This window comes from Amborella trichopoda, chromosome 5 (genome assembly GCF_054954075.1).
Source record: "Amborella trichopoda isolate Santa Cruz 75 chromosome 5, AtrichopodaSantaCruz75HAP2 v2.0, whole genome shotgun sequence".
Taxonomy (NCBI): domain Eukaryota; kingdom Viridiplantae; phylum Streptophyta; class Magnoliopsida; order Amborellales; family Amborellaceae; genus Amborella; species Amborella trichopoda.
The window spans coordinates 32,417,168-32,434,585 of NC_142340.1; the positions used below are offsets into that span (position 1 = coordinate 32,417,168).

General features: G+C 38.3%; 1 protein-coding gene across 1 annotated transcript; it reads left to right on the forward strand.

The window, feature by feature from the left end:
* Positions 1 to 1,665: 1,665 nt before the first annotated feature.
* LOC18432659 (zinc finger CCCH domain-containing protein 34) lies at positions 1,666 to 14,938 on the forward strand. Its single transcript, XM_011624499.3, has 3 exons — positions 1,666 to 1,989; positions 2,345 to 2,455; positions 12,639 to 14,938. Exons 1-3 carry the CDS (start codon positions 1,918 to 1,920, stop codon positions 14,286 to 14,288), a joined length of 1,833 nt encoding a protein of 610 aa, XP_011622801.1. The 5' UTR covers positions 1,666 to 1,917; the 3' UTR covers positions 14,289 to 14,938.
* The last annotated feature ends 2,480 nt before the right edge of the window (positions 14,939 to 17,418 follow it).

Sequence of the window (17,418 nt, forward strand, 5' to 3'; positions counted from 1 at the left end):
TCATGTGGTTCAGAATGCATATCACTATATGAATTTTAATATTTTTTCTACAAATCGGATCCTAATGAAACTTTAGATGTGTCTACTAAAAAATAGGACGCACAATTAAAAAATATATAAAAAATAATTTCCAAAATATAAAATGATTGAAATACCCCTGAAAAATTATAAAGGTAATTTGGTCATTTTAAATTATTTAAAATATTTTTTTTATTTTTTTATATGGTGTGCAATAGTGTTAGGTATATACACCCAAAATTTTATCTTAATCATATTTATAGAAAAAAACGTAAAATTCATATAGTGATATGCATTTTGAACCACAGGATGAAAATCTGCTGATTGGGATTCCACCTATATTACCATTCATTATAGCTACTCAGCTATTGTAAGATTTACTCTTGGAAGAATAGTGCTTTCCATATTTTTGAGATAAAATGTAGAGAGGCTTATGTGCAGGAGAGGCCAATCCCTCACGTTCATGTGAGCTAAACACAAGAGAAAGGGGCCAATCCCTAGATAAGCGTTTCCCAAAGAGGCATCTCTAAAAGACCCCTAAGGCCTTGTATTGTAATTCTGAAAACAGGATAATACCACTTGATTTATCAGTTACCATGTTTTTCCGTGTTTGGGAATAGGGAAGTGTAGAAAACTAGGGTCTTTTGCTGATTTCTAAGGAAACAGGGGAAACATAAGACCCCTCGATCTCTCTTCCCTTTCAATCTCTTTTTGCCGAACCTCTTGCTCGAGCTTTCTAATGTTTTCACATATACATTGCTAAACAAAGGTTCTCAGCTTTCGGCACGAGTTTTCTACTTATGCTATTTCCTTAAGCTTCTAGTTTCTTATAGATTCTCTAAAGAAATAGCTTTTCAATTACCAAACTTGGCCCAAAATTTGAGTGAGATACAACTTCTTGCAAACAAACCAGATTTTACATATAGGATAGGGTATCTATGAGTCAATCGAGTGATACCGTGCATATGCAGGCCCACACTTAAACCTATCTTAAAAATGGATTGTTAATCTAAAATTATAATTTTCATTATCACAGTTAACGTGATCATGAATATTAAAAAAACTAAAAATTTGAATATTTAAAATGTGATGTTTTTCTAGAAATTGTTTGTCACCACGTAATTTTATTCTAGCTCATTGATTATTTTACAACATCCATCCGAGGAATGGATGTTGGTGGGTCTTGTGAATGGATTTTTCCTTACTTAGGATGGGGTTTCTATGAGGAAAAATTGTTTCATGCGGGTTGGACCACATATCTACAATATGGGGGTCCCAAGGTATAAAACATCCATCTTAAAAATGGATGCAAATAGGTAGTCCATCTAAAAATAATCCAAATCAACTGTTCAAATGTTTTCTTCACAAAATTATTATTTTTATTTTTTAACATTTATTTGTTTTTTTATATTAGTAATCTCCACATTAGAGATTACGTATCCTTAAAAATTGGTTCTGAAAACCCATCTCAAAAATAGATTTTTTTTAAGTGTACTCATTTTACTCATAAAAATCGTATCCTCCTGTGAAAATGGAGCGCGTACTACTCTCCCTCAAAATAATAGGACCTGGCCGTCTTTTAATTAAAACAAGAGGATAAATTCAAGCATCTTTGTCTCTAAATGCCTGAAGGGCAAGGGCACAAACAAAGCGTGTTTGGGCTACGATGGACGACGCATGGTGAAGAAATCGCGCAGAGAGAGAGAGCGAGAGGGAGGGACGAGAGGGAGGGACGAGAGAGAGGGAGAGGGAAGAGAGAGAGAGGCCATGGGAGTCACATGTCCCCTCTCTGAACATAAGGGACTATCTAATTTTCTCTCTCTAAATCCTTAGTTTCGATAGTCTCTGTAAATTCGCGATTGATATCTAGGAGCTCGAGCATTTCTCGTAGTCCTAGCCATGGAGGACGATTCTCAGAAACGTAACACAGATTGTGTTTATTTCTTGGCCTCTCCTCTCACCTGCAAAAAGGTTTTACTATTGATTCCTAAATCTCGTTTTTCCTTTGATATCTGTATCACCATTTCGTTGTTTCTCTTCTCTGAATGTTAACCCTATATTTTTTAATTCCTTGGGACTGCTTGAGAGTGTCATTTTACTTTTTCCTTTTTTGCTTTTTGAGGAAGTAGACAGATCGTCTGTGTTTGTGATACTGGCTCAGTACTGATTTTTCTCTGTGTTTGTATTTCTGTTTAGATCTATCGTGGCTTGATTGCCATCTGATGAACTGGATGTTTTGTTTTTCTATTCATTTTGCATTTTTTGGTGGATGCATTTGTAGTAATGCAGATTTTGATTGATGAATGCGCATGATCATTGGTTTCAGGGGAGCGATTGTGAGTTTCGTCACAGTGATAGTGCAAGGATGAACCCTAGGGTTTGCTGGTACTGGTTGAAGGGGAATTGTCTAAACCCTGCTTGTGCATTTAGACACCCGGTGAGTGTGTATATTTTTTTCATACATCTCCTTTCCTTTCTCTTCTCGAGTCTGTAAACTTTTTTCATATATCCGCTTTCCGTCTTCTCCCTTCTAGAGCCTATGGCCAATTTGGAAAATGGGAGAGAGGCTGTAGTAATCTTTGCTGTGGTTTTGGGTGTTCAAAAGTGCATAGTAATGACTATAAGAGGGAGAATTGTTTTACTGTAGTTATGGTTTTTGTGATTCTTTTCCTATGTACCGCGTAATAGGGTTTCAAAAAGCTATCTAGTGTTGGAACAGGTGATGGAGTTCATTGATCGTCCTCATTAAATTTGAAATCTTATCTAACATAAACGTGATCTATGTAGTTTCATCTCAACAAATAATTTGATGGGCCTGGATTTATCTTATCCGATCACAATTTATTGTGATCAGCATGCATTTTAAGTATGATGCTTGATAATCGTAACTATTCCATTTTATGATGTTCAATCTCCTATTGCACTGTGGTTAAGGTTTCCAACTATTTCTTAGTACTCACTGCAAGGTCTTATCTTGTATTTCTTATTATGTTTCCTAATTGGGTTAGTCATTACCATTTGATTTTTTTATTTTTGTACACTGTTAAGTCTTCGTGAATACTATGATAAACGCTACCATTAGAACTGATTTTTTGTCAAAAGGAATTGTAAGAAATAGGGATAAAAGAATAACGCAGCTCACCCTTCACCTTGGTTGATCTGATATCTTAATTACTTTTATTATGGATGAGGATGTTCTTGGTTTGATAGGTTCCTGCTCTTCTACTACTTGGTTGGCCATAATAACACAGAAGTTGTCCCACCCTTGTTGGTCCAGCAGTTCCTATTTACTGACCTATACCATCCATTGTTGGTGGTGATGGATGGCTCATTATCTTTAAATTCTTCTGGTAATGTATATATTGTATGCTTCACATTTTGGCTTTTAAAAAAAAATATTTATATATTGTGCGTTAACCGTTGTTTGTAAAATTATGGGTAGATCATATGAATTGATCATGAAAGATATCACACATTCTACACCTTTATCAATATACAGCGGCCCCAAAGTGCTTTAATTATGTTTATGACTTGTCGACTTGATGATGCCTGATGCACCAGTTGTCAGACTTAAATCTGAATGAAATAATTTTTGAGCTTTGTCATCTGATCAACATTCCTGTCAATTCTGCTATATAGGATTGTTAACTAGGTTTCTCAGGATATAATTGTTGTACTTTAAAACAGTACACAAAGAAGGGAAAATAGGGATTGCTAACCAAAAAACTTTATCTCCTGTGGTTTTCATTTGTTAAGTGTTTTTTTTATTCATGTGCTACGAGGTCCTCTTAGTGGGGTTCCTCTACTTAATAATGAAGTTTCTATCGATAAAAAATAGAAACAACTGTATGACCAAGATATTCGATCTTGTCAGCTTAAAGAACTCATGTTCAATGTTATTAACAATGGCATGCACATTGTTTCGATCAATTGAGATCCAAATGGTTTATTGCTCTCTCTCCATGAATCCCTTTTGCAACGCTGTCTTCTTTAGCTTATCCTTTCTGTTGTAATATGGTGTCTTAATCCCATTAGTAAGCCTCAAATATTTGTAGCAAAGTGCAGAGTTCCCTCCCTATGGTTGTTGTCTTGCTTAAATCCATGAACTTTTTGTGGTACTCTCTTTTGGGCAATGCAAAGCTTGGCTGTAGTGTCTATCTAAGGTTCTGCAGCATCGAATTGTTAGATTTAAAGGAAAAAAGATGTATACCTCCCTTTCCAAGCCCCCGGGCCTATAAAAAACCCATAGAACCCCCCAAGTTAAAAGAAAAAGACGTTTAACCCCCCTCCTTACCTTTCCATTGCCCAAATTATTGCATTTACCCTTCTTCGTTTCTTTTTTCCTAATAACCTCATCGTATAAGTGGATTTGTGATGCTTCTTTTAACTTGCAAGGTTCACAAGATGAGAGAGATATGTATTCAGGAAAGGTCGCTAGAGAGAGAGGGTGGACTAGGTTCATGGGTAAGGAAAACAGAGAAAGAGAGAGATTTCCAGGGTTTAGAAAATGGGGTGATTAAAAAAAAAAGAAGGGTAAATGTTGTAATTTGAACAATAAGAAAGGTAAGGAGGGGGTCAAACGTCCCTTTTTTTACCCTATCATGGGAGGTTCCATGGGCTTTTATAGGGCCAGGGGGTTAATTTGGGATAATGGTTTTTTTAAAGAATGGAGTATACGTCTTTTTTCCCAATATAAAATGTGTTAACAGCAAAGGTTTCAGTAGTTCCACCATATTTGTTGGGAATGGGATTGGGATGATTCCAGGATTGGAGGCAGGATCGATGGATTGGGACTTCCTGGAAGGTCCTTATAGTAGGGATCAATGTCCCTAGAATATTAAATCTAAGGAACTTGATCCCTGTTCTAGGAATCGAGCTCCCTAATTAGATATGATCAAGTTCCCCAATTAGATAGGAATAGCACAATAACCTAGTCACTACGAGCTCCTTATATGGGTTCTTAATGTTATCTTCTACTTTGTATAGTTCTCTAGCATGTGCCGGCTATTTGCGTATGATTCATCAGATGAAGAAACTGATTGAGGGGGCTGGAATTCGATGTCTGCACAATATTAAATTTAAGGAACTTGAGCCTTGTGTTCTAGGGATTGAGTTCTGAAATTCTAGGGATGAGATCTGTGGTAGTTCACTTTCCTGGACAAGTAAGTATGATTTCCACTTCTAGAAAGGACCTTCTTAGCATGGAACTGTGTTGGTCTTACTGATTGCATATATTGAATTTTCCTATGAGATGTCCAAAAAACGTGTTTCTTTTTCTCCATCAAAAGTCTTGGAGCAAGATGATTTGAGGTTCTCCAGACTGAACGATTGCTATTGTGGTACTCAAAGTGCTTTAGTGGTCACAGTTGCTGCTAGCGTATGACACAAATATTCTATTGTGTGAGATGATTATGTGGACATTGTTTCTTATTTCTACATCCTCCACTATGCATAATTCGTAACACAAAATTCTATTGTGTGAGAATCTAAACAAAAAAACACAGTTCTTATGCTTGCTGATCCATTGACTTGCCAAATTTTCCCTAAAAATTACCGTGTCAGGTCCTTGGAATACACTTAAGAAAATTTATCAATGTATCCTCTCCCATCTCTCCGATCATGATACTTAAGAGTACAATCCCTCACTGTTCCTAATTTATATAAGCACTAGAATTTGTAGAGGTTACATATCTTCGTCTAACAATTTCAGTCTTAGGTTGTGGATTAGGTTCCTCATAAACTAGAGTCCATATCTTAAAGACTGCTTATTGCATTGGAGCATGTATCAAGAGTCATTGCAAGTAATCCAGGCTTTATAACAACATAATTTGCTTCTTTCATTTAGGTATCATTTTTTTTTATATATTAGATCTGTGTAAATGAAAGTTTGACCCCTCTTCGGTGGGGTTAAAATTGGTGGCCTGCTGAACTACAGAACTCACAGCTTCTTCATTTTACTTGTGCAGTTCATCTTGTTAATTTCCTGAAATAGACTTCTCGTTCATCTGAAAGTTTTCTGAACCTTGGGATGCAGAGGTGTATTGTTGCGGATCTTGTATTTTTTATATTCTAACTTAAAAAGTTACCACAAATGGAATTTTCGAGTTCACAATCCAAAAATGGATTTATTTTTTGCTTACAATGGCAAGAAACCCAGATTCTCGAAGTGCTGAGTTAACATATTCCAATGACTTCTCTACCCAAGATTCTTCATAACTTATCAATTCAATAAATAGTTTCATAGTTAACAAAATTAGGGCAGATTTATATGCCACGTCAAACCATGGTTTAGAGAGCCAAACCATGGATGAAAAACAATAGGTGATCTATCATCTAGGGCACGTTTGGAGGGCCATGTCAAATAAAGAGTTTCATGGTTTGAAGAACAAACCACAGATGAAATAAAAGGAGGGCAAGACCTTTTTATTCATCCATGAAATGCTCTACACTTGCTTTCTCTTTACCCCTCCCCAACTCGCTTTCTCTTAAAAAACGGCTTGATGGCCATCCAAAAGCTCTCTCACTCTTTCTCTGCAATTAGGGCTCCCATATCCGTCTTGCTCCTCTCACTGTTCCTCTTTCTCTTACTGCAATCCCTCCCATCTCTCTCTTATGCCTCTCATTGGTGTGGCAAAAACAGTTTAACCAAATTGTGCAATATACTGTATCAGGTGAAACTCCTCCCTCTTCAGCTATGATTTTATACAGAGACACTGTTGATACTTGCCTGCCAGCTTAGAGAGGGCTTCCAATTAGAGATCATGGGTAGAGAGAGAGAGGGTTTGGAAGTGATCTTTGAAGAGTGAGATTGCCTCTTCCAATGTACCATCTCTCTTAGTTTGACGGCAAGACTGATTATGTCTCTGTATCAGTGTTACTCTTCTATTACTTCAACTAGATCTGAATTCCTTCTTCCTCGACAGGAGAGCAAAAGCAGGGAAAAAAACACCTCCAATGATTTGATGGAGCATAAAATCTAGGATATTGGAATAAGCAGAAGGATTTGGCCATGGCTGAGCACATAAGAAGCTGGTTTCTCTCACTGTGCTGAATACGCCATGGAAACTCTTCACTGATGCCAATGAGTTCGTGTTTTAACCAAATTGGTTGAAGCTTGGAAAACTCAGAATCACTCTCCAGCCATCACTGAAAAAACCCGAGAGATTTCATCATCAATTGCGCAAATCTCTGTGATGTGCATAGATTTTTGGCCATGAAACCAGATCTCATCCATAAAGGGCTCAATGCAAAGTTACAATTGCATGATAAAGGGGATTCTGGGAGACAAATTCCAGTGTTCTATTAAAGGCCATGTCTACTTATTTGTTGAATAAAAGTACACTATTTGAAGCTCAAAACTTGGTCAAATGCACTAGTTGATGGACCACCAAGGAAGCATTTTGTCACGCTAGAATTGCAGGTTCTTGATTCTCCGTATCTTTCTGTACCACTCATAACCCTTCACTCCTCATAACCCTCAACCCCTTTTGTATCTGCAATGCCCTCATCCCTTTAAGCTTTTTACAACTCTGCTCTAGCCCAATTTCATAAAACCCCCATCAAGCACTCCTCATACAACACCATTGTCAGAGGCTTCACAACCCATGGCCAACTAGAAAATGTTCCCAATTTTTACTCTCTTGTGCTTATCACAAACCCAACCTAATGAATTCATGCTTCCTGTTTTTTCAACTCTGTTTTAATGGGTTTCTTAAAAGGAGTTTTAGAGAGAGAAGAGAAGTTTGGAGAGAAGATTTTATAGAACTCTGTTTTAATGGGTTTCTTTAATGGAGTTTTAGAGATAGAAAAAGGATGTTAGAGAGAGGAGGTTGAAGAGAGGATGTGAGGGAGGTGAAGTCTTTCAAAAATTTCAGTGAATTCTGGTAAGCTTTAATAAGGACTCACCATTAGTGTTAATCAGCACACAAACTACCCTCAACCATAGATTAATTTGGATACCATGAATTAATTTGAACATGGTTCGTGAAATGGCCATCTACGTTTTGGAAAAAATGTATTGCCATTTTCATTTTCAGCCAAACATGCACTTACATGTCTACAAATATTGTAAAACCTGAAGCCTTTCTCCACCCAAAAACTGGTCTTGTAAGGTCTCAAGCTCTTCTTTATCATAAGAAAATTAACCAACGGAAGTTTCTGAGGACCTTCGAGTGCTTGTCATGAAGTCCCAATGAATGTGATCTTAAAGAATGGGGATTTTATTTGGGTAAAAGATCTCAAAGATTTTTATCTCAAATCCAGTATGGAACTTCAACATGCTAATGGCCTAGCCTCCACTCTAATCCTACTGATTGTGCTTGACATTAAAGGTCAGAGTGTGAGCCAACTGCCAACAGAGTTTTTTTTTTCTTTTCTCTTCTTCTTTTTTGAAGGTTATCAGTATTGGAATTCAGACAACTAATATTCCAGTTTCTTGCAATCTTTCTGTATGGTCTGCAGTAACTATAAATTTTTGTCTTCTTTAGATTGGCTACCATGGCAATCTGTTTTTGAGAAAGTTCTTACTGTAAACCCTAGGCTTGCTTCTTACTGTAAACCCTAGGCTTGCTTTCATCTCCGATTGGATGCTCTTATCACTCACCTCTTTCTTTCACTCATTCCGATTGATATCTGTCTTTACCTATTCAGAAAGGAACATTTTAAGTGAGCCATGAAGGATTGGTGTCTTGATTAACCTACATGACTTTCTATCACAGACACCTCATTCTGCTGATTCTTGTGAAATCCTTTATGCTTTTTTTTTTTTGTTGAAACATGTGAAAATGCTTCATGCTGATGGGTACTTTTCAATCTCTTGTACCCATAGGTAAATTTCCTCTACTTCTGCAAAGAAGTAAAATAAATAATCAAAGCGTGTAAGTGGTTGTAGCTTCATGAGCTTACCAGATCCATGGTTGATGATAGATTTCGACATTACATATGCTAGCCCTGCTGTTGTCTCGAATTGTTACATCAGAAGTTTTGTTCTTGGTTGAAGTTGTATAAAAATGGAAGTGGATGGTACAGGTCTTGTGCACTTCTTTTTTTGGTTTAAGTTCCACTGAAATCAAAGTGGACTTGTGTAGGTTTCGTCCAGCACAAAATTAGCTGTGGTTGAGTGAAATAGATTTGTTGGTTTGAGATCTTTCCTTTAAAAGTTTTTCTTTCTTCTGGGGATTATTTTCATACTGTATGAAGAATGCTTCTTGGACTTAAAGTGGAGAACGAGTACAAAGAATTCTTCTAGGTAATCTGGATAACCATTCAACTTAAACTGTAAATTCAAAAAAATACAGGCATTCACCTTTTTATTTTTGGCATATATTTTTGTTGCTCAAGGGCCTGTTTGGATGAGCTTGTCACTGCAATAGTCACTGTTATGGTGAAAGAACTATAGAGATTTATTTGTTGTTTGGTAGTATAACGTTATGTCGTTATTTGTGATAGGTCTTTGTTGATTTCCATATACCCCATCTCTTTCATAAAGGGGTTTTTACTTTATTCGTATAACTTTATCCTTTTGTTGGAGTTTTTGTTTTTGGCAAAGGAGAAGAAGGAAAAGAGCTCTCTCTCTCTCTCTCTCTCTTTCTCTTTCTCTCTCTCTCTCTCTCTCTCTCTCTCTCTCTCTCTTTCTCTCTCTCTCTCTCTCTCACAACAACCCCTTCTTCCCTAAAACTGGAATCTTCCTTGAAAAACCAGAGTACCTTCAACCGTAAATCTGGCATTTCCCTAGAAAAACTAGAGACTCATTTCATGCTAGAATGTTAAAGTTTAGAGAGAGGAAGAGATAGGGAAGTAGGAAACTGAGTGACCTAGTGAGATAAAAGTAAAGAAGCAATGCCTCTTTATTAGAGAAAGAGAGTGAAGAATCAAGGAAACCAAGCCAGTGCTGAAGTCCTGCAGTATGTTACCCAACCCTTTCTTTGAATATGAAACCTCTCCTGTCTTCCCTTTAATGAAACATTTTCTTACCTATTGTCTCTCTTCGCATATCTATCTTCCTTCTCTCTCTCTCTCTCTCTCTCTCTCTCTCTCTCTCACTCACACACACACACACACACACACACACACATGCAAAACAAAAAAAAAACCCACTCAAAAAACAAAAAAATGTGTAAAACCCACTAATTTCCTCCCCTTCATCACCTTTGCTCTCGCTGACCTTGCTTATGAGCTCTCTTCCCTGAAAACCACAAACCCCGTGTTTTTAAGTCTCTCTTATGCAAAACCGAAGATTCACTTTCTTCAAGTGCTGGCTTGTCACCCTCTGTCATCCCGAGCAAGGAGTCGGGGGGGGGGGGAGTTTACCATCTCCCAACTTCATCTTCTCACTTCTCATCTCCTGCTGTTAACTTTCTCTCTCTAAGGCGCACAAATTTCTTCCAAACCCCAATTCTCGAAAGGCTTTAAATGAGAAATTCATTTCTTTCAAAGCTCTTCTATGGAAGCAAGCTTGGATCCTGGAGTTCAAAACCTATTGCTGTTGTATGAGTCTGGTTTTACCAAATCTTTCCAAAACCAGATTCAACGTTTCTTTGGAGACCCATTAGATGTCCTGGTTTCTGAGAGAAGAAGAGGGGCACCAAGTTGTGTTGCTTTGTGAGAGAGAAAAGTAGAGCTCCCCCTAATTGGAGAAGCAAAGGAGTGCCAACTGCCCTGTTTTAAAGAGAGAATGAAAGACTCTTTGCAGGTGAGCTTGTTTGTCTAAATCAGAGGATTTGGAGTGAGAAAGAGAAGAACTAGAGATAGAGTAGGTTTTGGGTTAGAGGAGAATGGAACTTTGAAGGTTTAAGTCATGATCGATTTCCAATATGCAGAGTTTTAGGTTAGGTTATGAGACCACTGTTCAAAAAAGGCGGACCGCCTTGCGCATAAGCCAGGGCTGACTTCCTGGCCTGCTCTGTGTGGACCTAGACGGCAATCCCTTGGTGGTCTGATCCTGGGTGGCTGCTGAGGTGGTCTAGGCAGTGCCTAGCTCCTAGGCATAGATTCCTGCCTAGGTCAACCTTGTCTAATGGCAGACAGTGCCCTTGGGCAAGGGGCAAATTCATCATTGTTTCTTTGTCTAAGGGGTAAAGGGGATTGGGGGCCGATTCTGGCCGATTCTAACCCCCAAAGTTTGTTCTAGGGTTTCTCCCTCCAAAATAAAATAAAAAAGTACAAAATAGAAGGTTTTTCATTCTTTCTTTTTTTCTTAGGAGAATTGTTTTTAAAAAGTTTGAGACTTATTTATCATTTGATTCATTCTAAACTCTCAAGAGAGGTTATAAGAGGAATTTTTGGATGATTTGGAGCTCAATATCCATCCAAACAATGAAAGGTCAGGCATAAATGATACACTTAAACACACATCGAAGATACACATATATGAATGTATTTGCACTTGGAGCGCGCGCACACACACACACACACACACACACACACACACACACACACACACACATATATATATATATATATATATATATATATATATATATATGCACATAAATTATGCATATATATGTATCTCTGTGCATATGGAGCATGCATATATGTATATATGCATATTTAGGAGATGGGGGTGCCTCGAGATATGGGTACCTTCCTTCTGCCCACCGTGTTTTACTACATTGTGAACAACTAACCAAATCATATTACACAGAACATAGGGTACCTACCGAACAGCTAAAAACGTAATATCATGCGAATAATTTTAAAAAAATAATCTACTCTGATAGTGTTATCTATCATCCAAAGTTTTTCCTATTATGCTTTTTAAAGGTAAATTTATAAATGGTGTTATGTTTCTTAAATCTGTGATGCAATATGTTATAATTTCTTGTCTTAAGTACATCCTTCAACTAAGTTGGTTGCGTCTTATAAGTCATGCATACTATTTTTTTTACACTTCTTTCCCTAAGAACAGTCATCCAGGCATGCATGCAGGCACACAAACGCACATATATTTTTTAATAATTAATTACATACATATCTTCATTTGTGAGATCAAATGCTCGAATCCAACATATCGTGAATGATTGTTGCATGAATTTTATGGATGCTTGGTTGGAATGCAATTTCCTTTCTTGGCTTTCTTACACTATATGTATATACATATACATATACATATATATACATATACACACACACATATATATATATATACTCATGCATAGACAAGTTGTAGTTTGATTGTGCAGATTAGATGTCTGCACCAACTATGTATTCCCTTGGTGTGTGTGTTTGGTATTTATAAGCGGACAGTTCTTTTTTGCTGTATTCTACTTTGAATCTATATATGTATATATATATATATATACTCATGCATAGACAAGTTGTAGTTTGATTGTGCAGATTAGATGTCTGCGCCAACTATGTATTCCCTTGGTGTGTGTGTTTGGTATTTATAAGCAGACAGTTCTTTTTGCTGTACTCTACTTTGAATCTATATATATACTTAGAATTCTCTCTCTCTCTCTCTCATGTACAAGCACATGCATTTTCTAGTACATTTTAGTTATGTGATTTATATATCTGTTTTTTCGCATAGTGTCCTTGTTGACATCAAAACGATTTCTTGGTCTAAAAATATACCAGTTACTGGGATTATGGGTTTCTGAAATTTTTTATCTTTGCAGCCTTTAGACACAGCACCAGAAACTTCATCTGAATCAGCCCCAGCAACTGTTCCATCGGTACCCGTGAGCAAGATGAAGTTCCCTTGTTACTTTTTCTTTAACACGTATTGTGTCAAGGGTGATATGTGTCCCTTCATGCATGGAACAAATGGGGTTGCACCTGCTTCAAAGCCATCAAAGCTGGATATTGCAACCACAGATGCTCATCCCATTGAAAACAAGAGTAGCCATGGAAATGATACTGGTATTCCCAAAGCAGAACAACTATCTATTGGTTCAGTTCCATCTGCCCCAAATGAGGTTCAGTCGCAACTTACATCCAAAGGCATGATCGAAGATGAAGCTCCAGTACAAGCCCTTGAGAGAAGCCCTACCCCACAGGTATTATCAGAGGGTGAATCTTACCTGTTAAAGTTTTCATCTGCTCCTTCTACAACAGTGGGCCTTCTTGATGGTAAAACTCATCTTTCCCCTGATCATAGTTCAGAGGATAATATAAACAACAATGTTGAACCAGAGGAGTGGTGTGAGTCCTCACCAGGGTTAGATGTACTCGTAGATGATGGATCTGAACCCTTGGGTTTTAATGAAGATTCTGAGTACGTAATGGATTATGATGGAGACCTTGGCCATTTGCTCCGTTACGAGTATGATGAGCAATGCGGTTTCAAATCCCATGATTATGCTGATACAGGCAACCCATTTGGGCTTGCTATCTATGACAGCTATGATCATGAGCTAGTGAGAGAGTATGGTCATGATTATCTTGAAAGAGGGGCCAAATCCTTCATGGGTAGGCCAAGGGAGCCATTACCTTCACATAGCAAGCGAGCAATACCAAGAAATGTTCATCGGGAGCGTCCAGGTGCCCTAGATCTTCGAGACCATCTAAGGAAACGCTCAAGGAATAATGGAGGGGGCCATGTTTCTCGCAATCCTAGAAGGCATCACCGCTCATCTGATAGGTCAGATGCTAGGAACAGGCAGCTATCAAGGCGCAGTGGGGGTTGGGTGCAAGGAAGGTTGGCCTCTGAAGTTGTGATCAATAGGACGGAGCCTGATGATGAGCTTGGGTCTGGTTCTAAGGGTTCTCGCTATGATGGCATCTCTAGGCATTCACAGTTGAGGCATGGTAAGTTTAAGTATGGGGAGAGAGAAAGAAGAGAGAAAGAAAGAAGAAGGACGCAGGAGAAGTCTTCAATGCGGTTTTCGGGGTTCCCAAATAAATTTCATGGTCAGGGAGGAGGAAATAGGGGATCTGCTCAAGAGTTTAATGTTTTCCAAGGGCCTAAGACTCTTGCTGAGATCAAGGAAGAGAAGAGAAGAGCTCAAGGGGGCGAGAATGGTTCACTGATTGCTGGACCTAACAGTCGAAATCCTAGAAGGGGTTTTAGTGGAGATTTTCAGGGCCCAAAACCACTAAGTGAGATTCTCAAGAACAAATATGGGAATGGATCGGTAAATGAGCAGGAATATGATGTAAAAAATGGGGAGAACAACAATGTGGAGAATTATAATGGGGACGATGCCGATGGTGAGATGATGTATCGTGGAGATGTTAACATCGGGTTGTCGGAAGCTGATGATGAGTACATGGATGATGATGATGATGATGATTTCTCTAAGAAACTTGGTGGTTTGTATGCTTAAAGAGGCTTGGCATCTGTGATATTTCTTTTGAGTCTAATTCCTAATATACAGACTGGATCTTGGGATAGACACATTGGACTCTCTCTCTCCACAATATACAGATACCAGCTCAACAATCTCCAGTGACTACTACTAATCACACTGAATTACTTCTTGTATATAGATGCTGAAATTTTTTATTAGTTATGCTGAAGTTGATATGATCAAGGAATTCATTGTGCATATCTTTTCATGCTGGCTGTCTCTCACCGTAAATGGATTGCTGGCCCTGCTTGTATCATTTCTCATGAGGCTTTCCACAAAGTTGTTTCAGGCGTTCATTTGTGAGCCCTGCCTATGGAATATGATAACACACCATCTATTCTCAATGGAGGACTTAACTGAAGTTTTTGATGTGCCCTGATTATGAACATTCATCTGGGCATGGTTACTCTCTTAACACCTGTGGAGAAGAAATGGTGAATGCTATACTTGTGTACCGCATAGATGTACACCTATGCAGGCTGTGCATTTTTATGCACTTCCCTGTATGGTTATTAGTGGGAGTTGTGGTTTATTTTGTGAATGGCTAAGTAGCCTTCAAACTGAGCCAACTATTTGAACTGTTAGCCAAACTACTACCAGTAAAGTGTTTCCAGTTAGGTGCTAAATGACCTGAAGATGGTTCCTTTCTTTGTTTGGGCTTTCTTCCCTTCAGTTCTTGATTGAAAGAAACTTTGTTTTTGACCTGGCCCATTAACAAACTGTTTTTGGAGGTTTGGTGCAGTGTATTTTTAGAAATCATAATCATGCCAAGATCCAAACTTTTTATGCATTCCTTTGGTCAATGCTATGCATGGGCACTGTGCAAATTTACAGGCATGTGCTCATGGTTTTCATCCACCATCAACTCAACTCACAAATGAGTGGAGTAGCATCTTCATACATTGCATTCTTTGGGGTAGCATCCTCATACATTGCATTCTTAGGTGCATGCATGCACATTCTGTATGCTTAAAGCTCACGCAGCTTATGTGAGGGCTTGCATTTTTCTTCTTTTCTGGGAAGTCGTTTGACATCTTCTCATGCTAAATTCACATCCTTTAACCATGCATGGGTACATATATGTGGTGTTGAGACTCGTGTGAACTTTCCATGTCACATGAGCATATTCATGCTGATGCAAGTCAAATCATTCATCGTAGAGTATGTGTCATTAACACCATGTGGTTCGACAGTTTGTTGTATTTCTGTCTGTGCTATCATAGTGAAGCTATGGTCGTGAGTGTTATCACTGTCCAGTCAATTGATGGATGGTGACGGAAAGAAAATGAAACTGGCCGCTTGGGCGATTCATGTTCTCATGGATAATACAGCCTCTATCACTGTCCATCAACTGCATCGGGCAGTAATACAAGTTATAATCGTTGCTTTTCTTTGAATATGTGGGACATAGCCTATGTGGACAAAAAGGCGAGCAAAATGTAGAGTTACATGATATGAGCTTCACCGATGGGCTTTGCTCGAATCAACAGTGCCTCAGGTATAACTTCAAAAACAAACTTTAAAAATTAAAAAAATAAAACAAGATTGGGTTTTCAAATTGAAGAATTATCAAGGTATTTTTATATGGGAATTAGTCTTCTCAAAGAAGAGGTCTAGCCGGAAATGAGAAACAAATCAACTTTTGGGCGGACCTTGGTTACCAGATGGTTGTTTATGGGAGCTGTTCAGCCAATATTTTCTTGGAGTTAGTTCAGATTTAAATGCTCAGGGTGTCCCTCAAATAAGGGTACCACTGGTCCCCAACTTAAATGGCCAGTAAGGGAGTTATATCTCAGTCAGAAGTGCTTAAGGGTTATATCCGTAGTAAAGGATATTTACGACCTGGTCACGCACTTTGGGAGAATATTCCCACCCTCGAGAGCAAAATGGTTCACATGGAATTCTCCTTTTTTGGGAGACTTTTGATGGAGGTAGGTTTGGTGAAATGGGGGCAGAAAATGGTACGATTTGTAACAATTAGATCTCAAACTCTTTTTGTTTTTGGGTATACAGGAACGCTATTTTAAAACGATATTTGCCCTCCGTCGATAGAGTATTTGATATGCATAAGAAGAGCAATTTATCATTGGGATACAGGAAAACAGAGAGGTCTTTAACAATGTTCTTAAGCTCTATGTACCAGAGCTTGGAACCCACACAATAAACACCATAGTCTTGATGGTTTAGAGTGAAAAAGAAACAAAATCGAATAGAGAGAGAGAAAGTTAGCCCACTAGTTTGCTTGTCGGAATTGCAGAGAATGGTCTATTGAGATAGGCTAAAAATTTGTTCTAAGTCACCAACTCGTATGGGTAGGAGGGCCCTTCTTATTGAGCACTAAGAGGCTGCCCATTTAGTATTGTGGTGGTTACATGCACTACCTAATAACTACAAGTTACATACACCCCAACAGCTACAAGTTACATACACTTGAAGGGTTACATGTACCCCAACAGTTACAAGTTACATGCCCTTGATGGCTGCTGTTACAAGCCTCTATCTCATTAACGGCTAGATGACTGTTGGATGTCCCACACTCATCAACGGCTAGATGACTGTTGGATCCCTATACGAGTCGGACTCATAAAAAGATAACAAGTCACGAGCCCGACCTGCACACGTGCTTGGGTGAGGGGCGCCTCATGAAAGCGTAGGAAGTGCAAAGTATGACATGCCCTCGCCCTCACACATGCACACGCATGTGCGTGCCCGCATCATACGTTTTGTGTGCTCTGTACATGTGCATTCTCTCTCATTTGTATTTAGAGTATATTGCATCAGAATGCGTGCTCTTAAATACAACTCAACAAACTCTCTCCTCTTCAATATGAAACTCAAACCCACATCTTCCTCTCTCTACAAAGGCATTTAGGAAAAAACAATAAAGCCAAAGTGTTATTTTGAAATACACTTAGGGGCCGTTTAAGTACCTGAAAATATATTACTGAGAAATAGATTACTAGGAAATATGGCATTTACATTGTTTGGATGTACTTTATTAATAAAAAAATGAAAATAGATTATACAATATTTCCCTAAGAGTGATGATTCTATGAGACCCTCCTGCACCTGTGTGTAGGACCCTAAAGGATCACCATTAAATTTG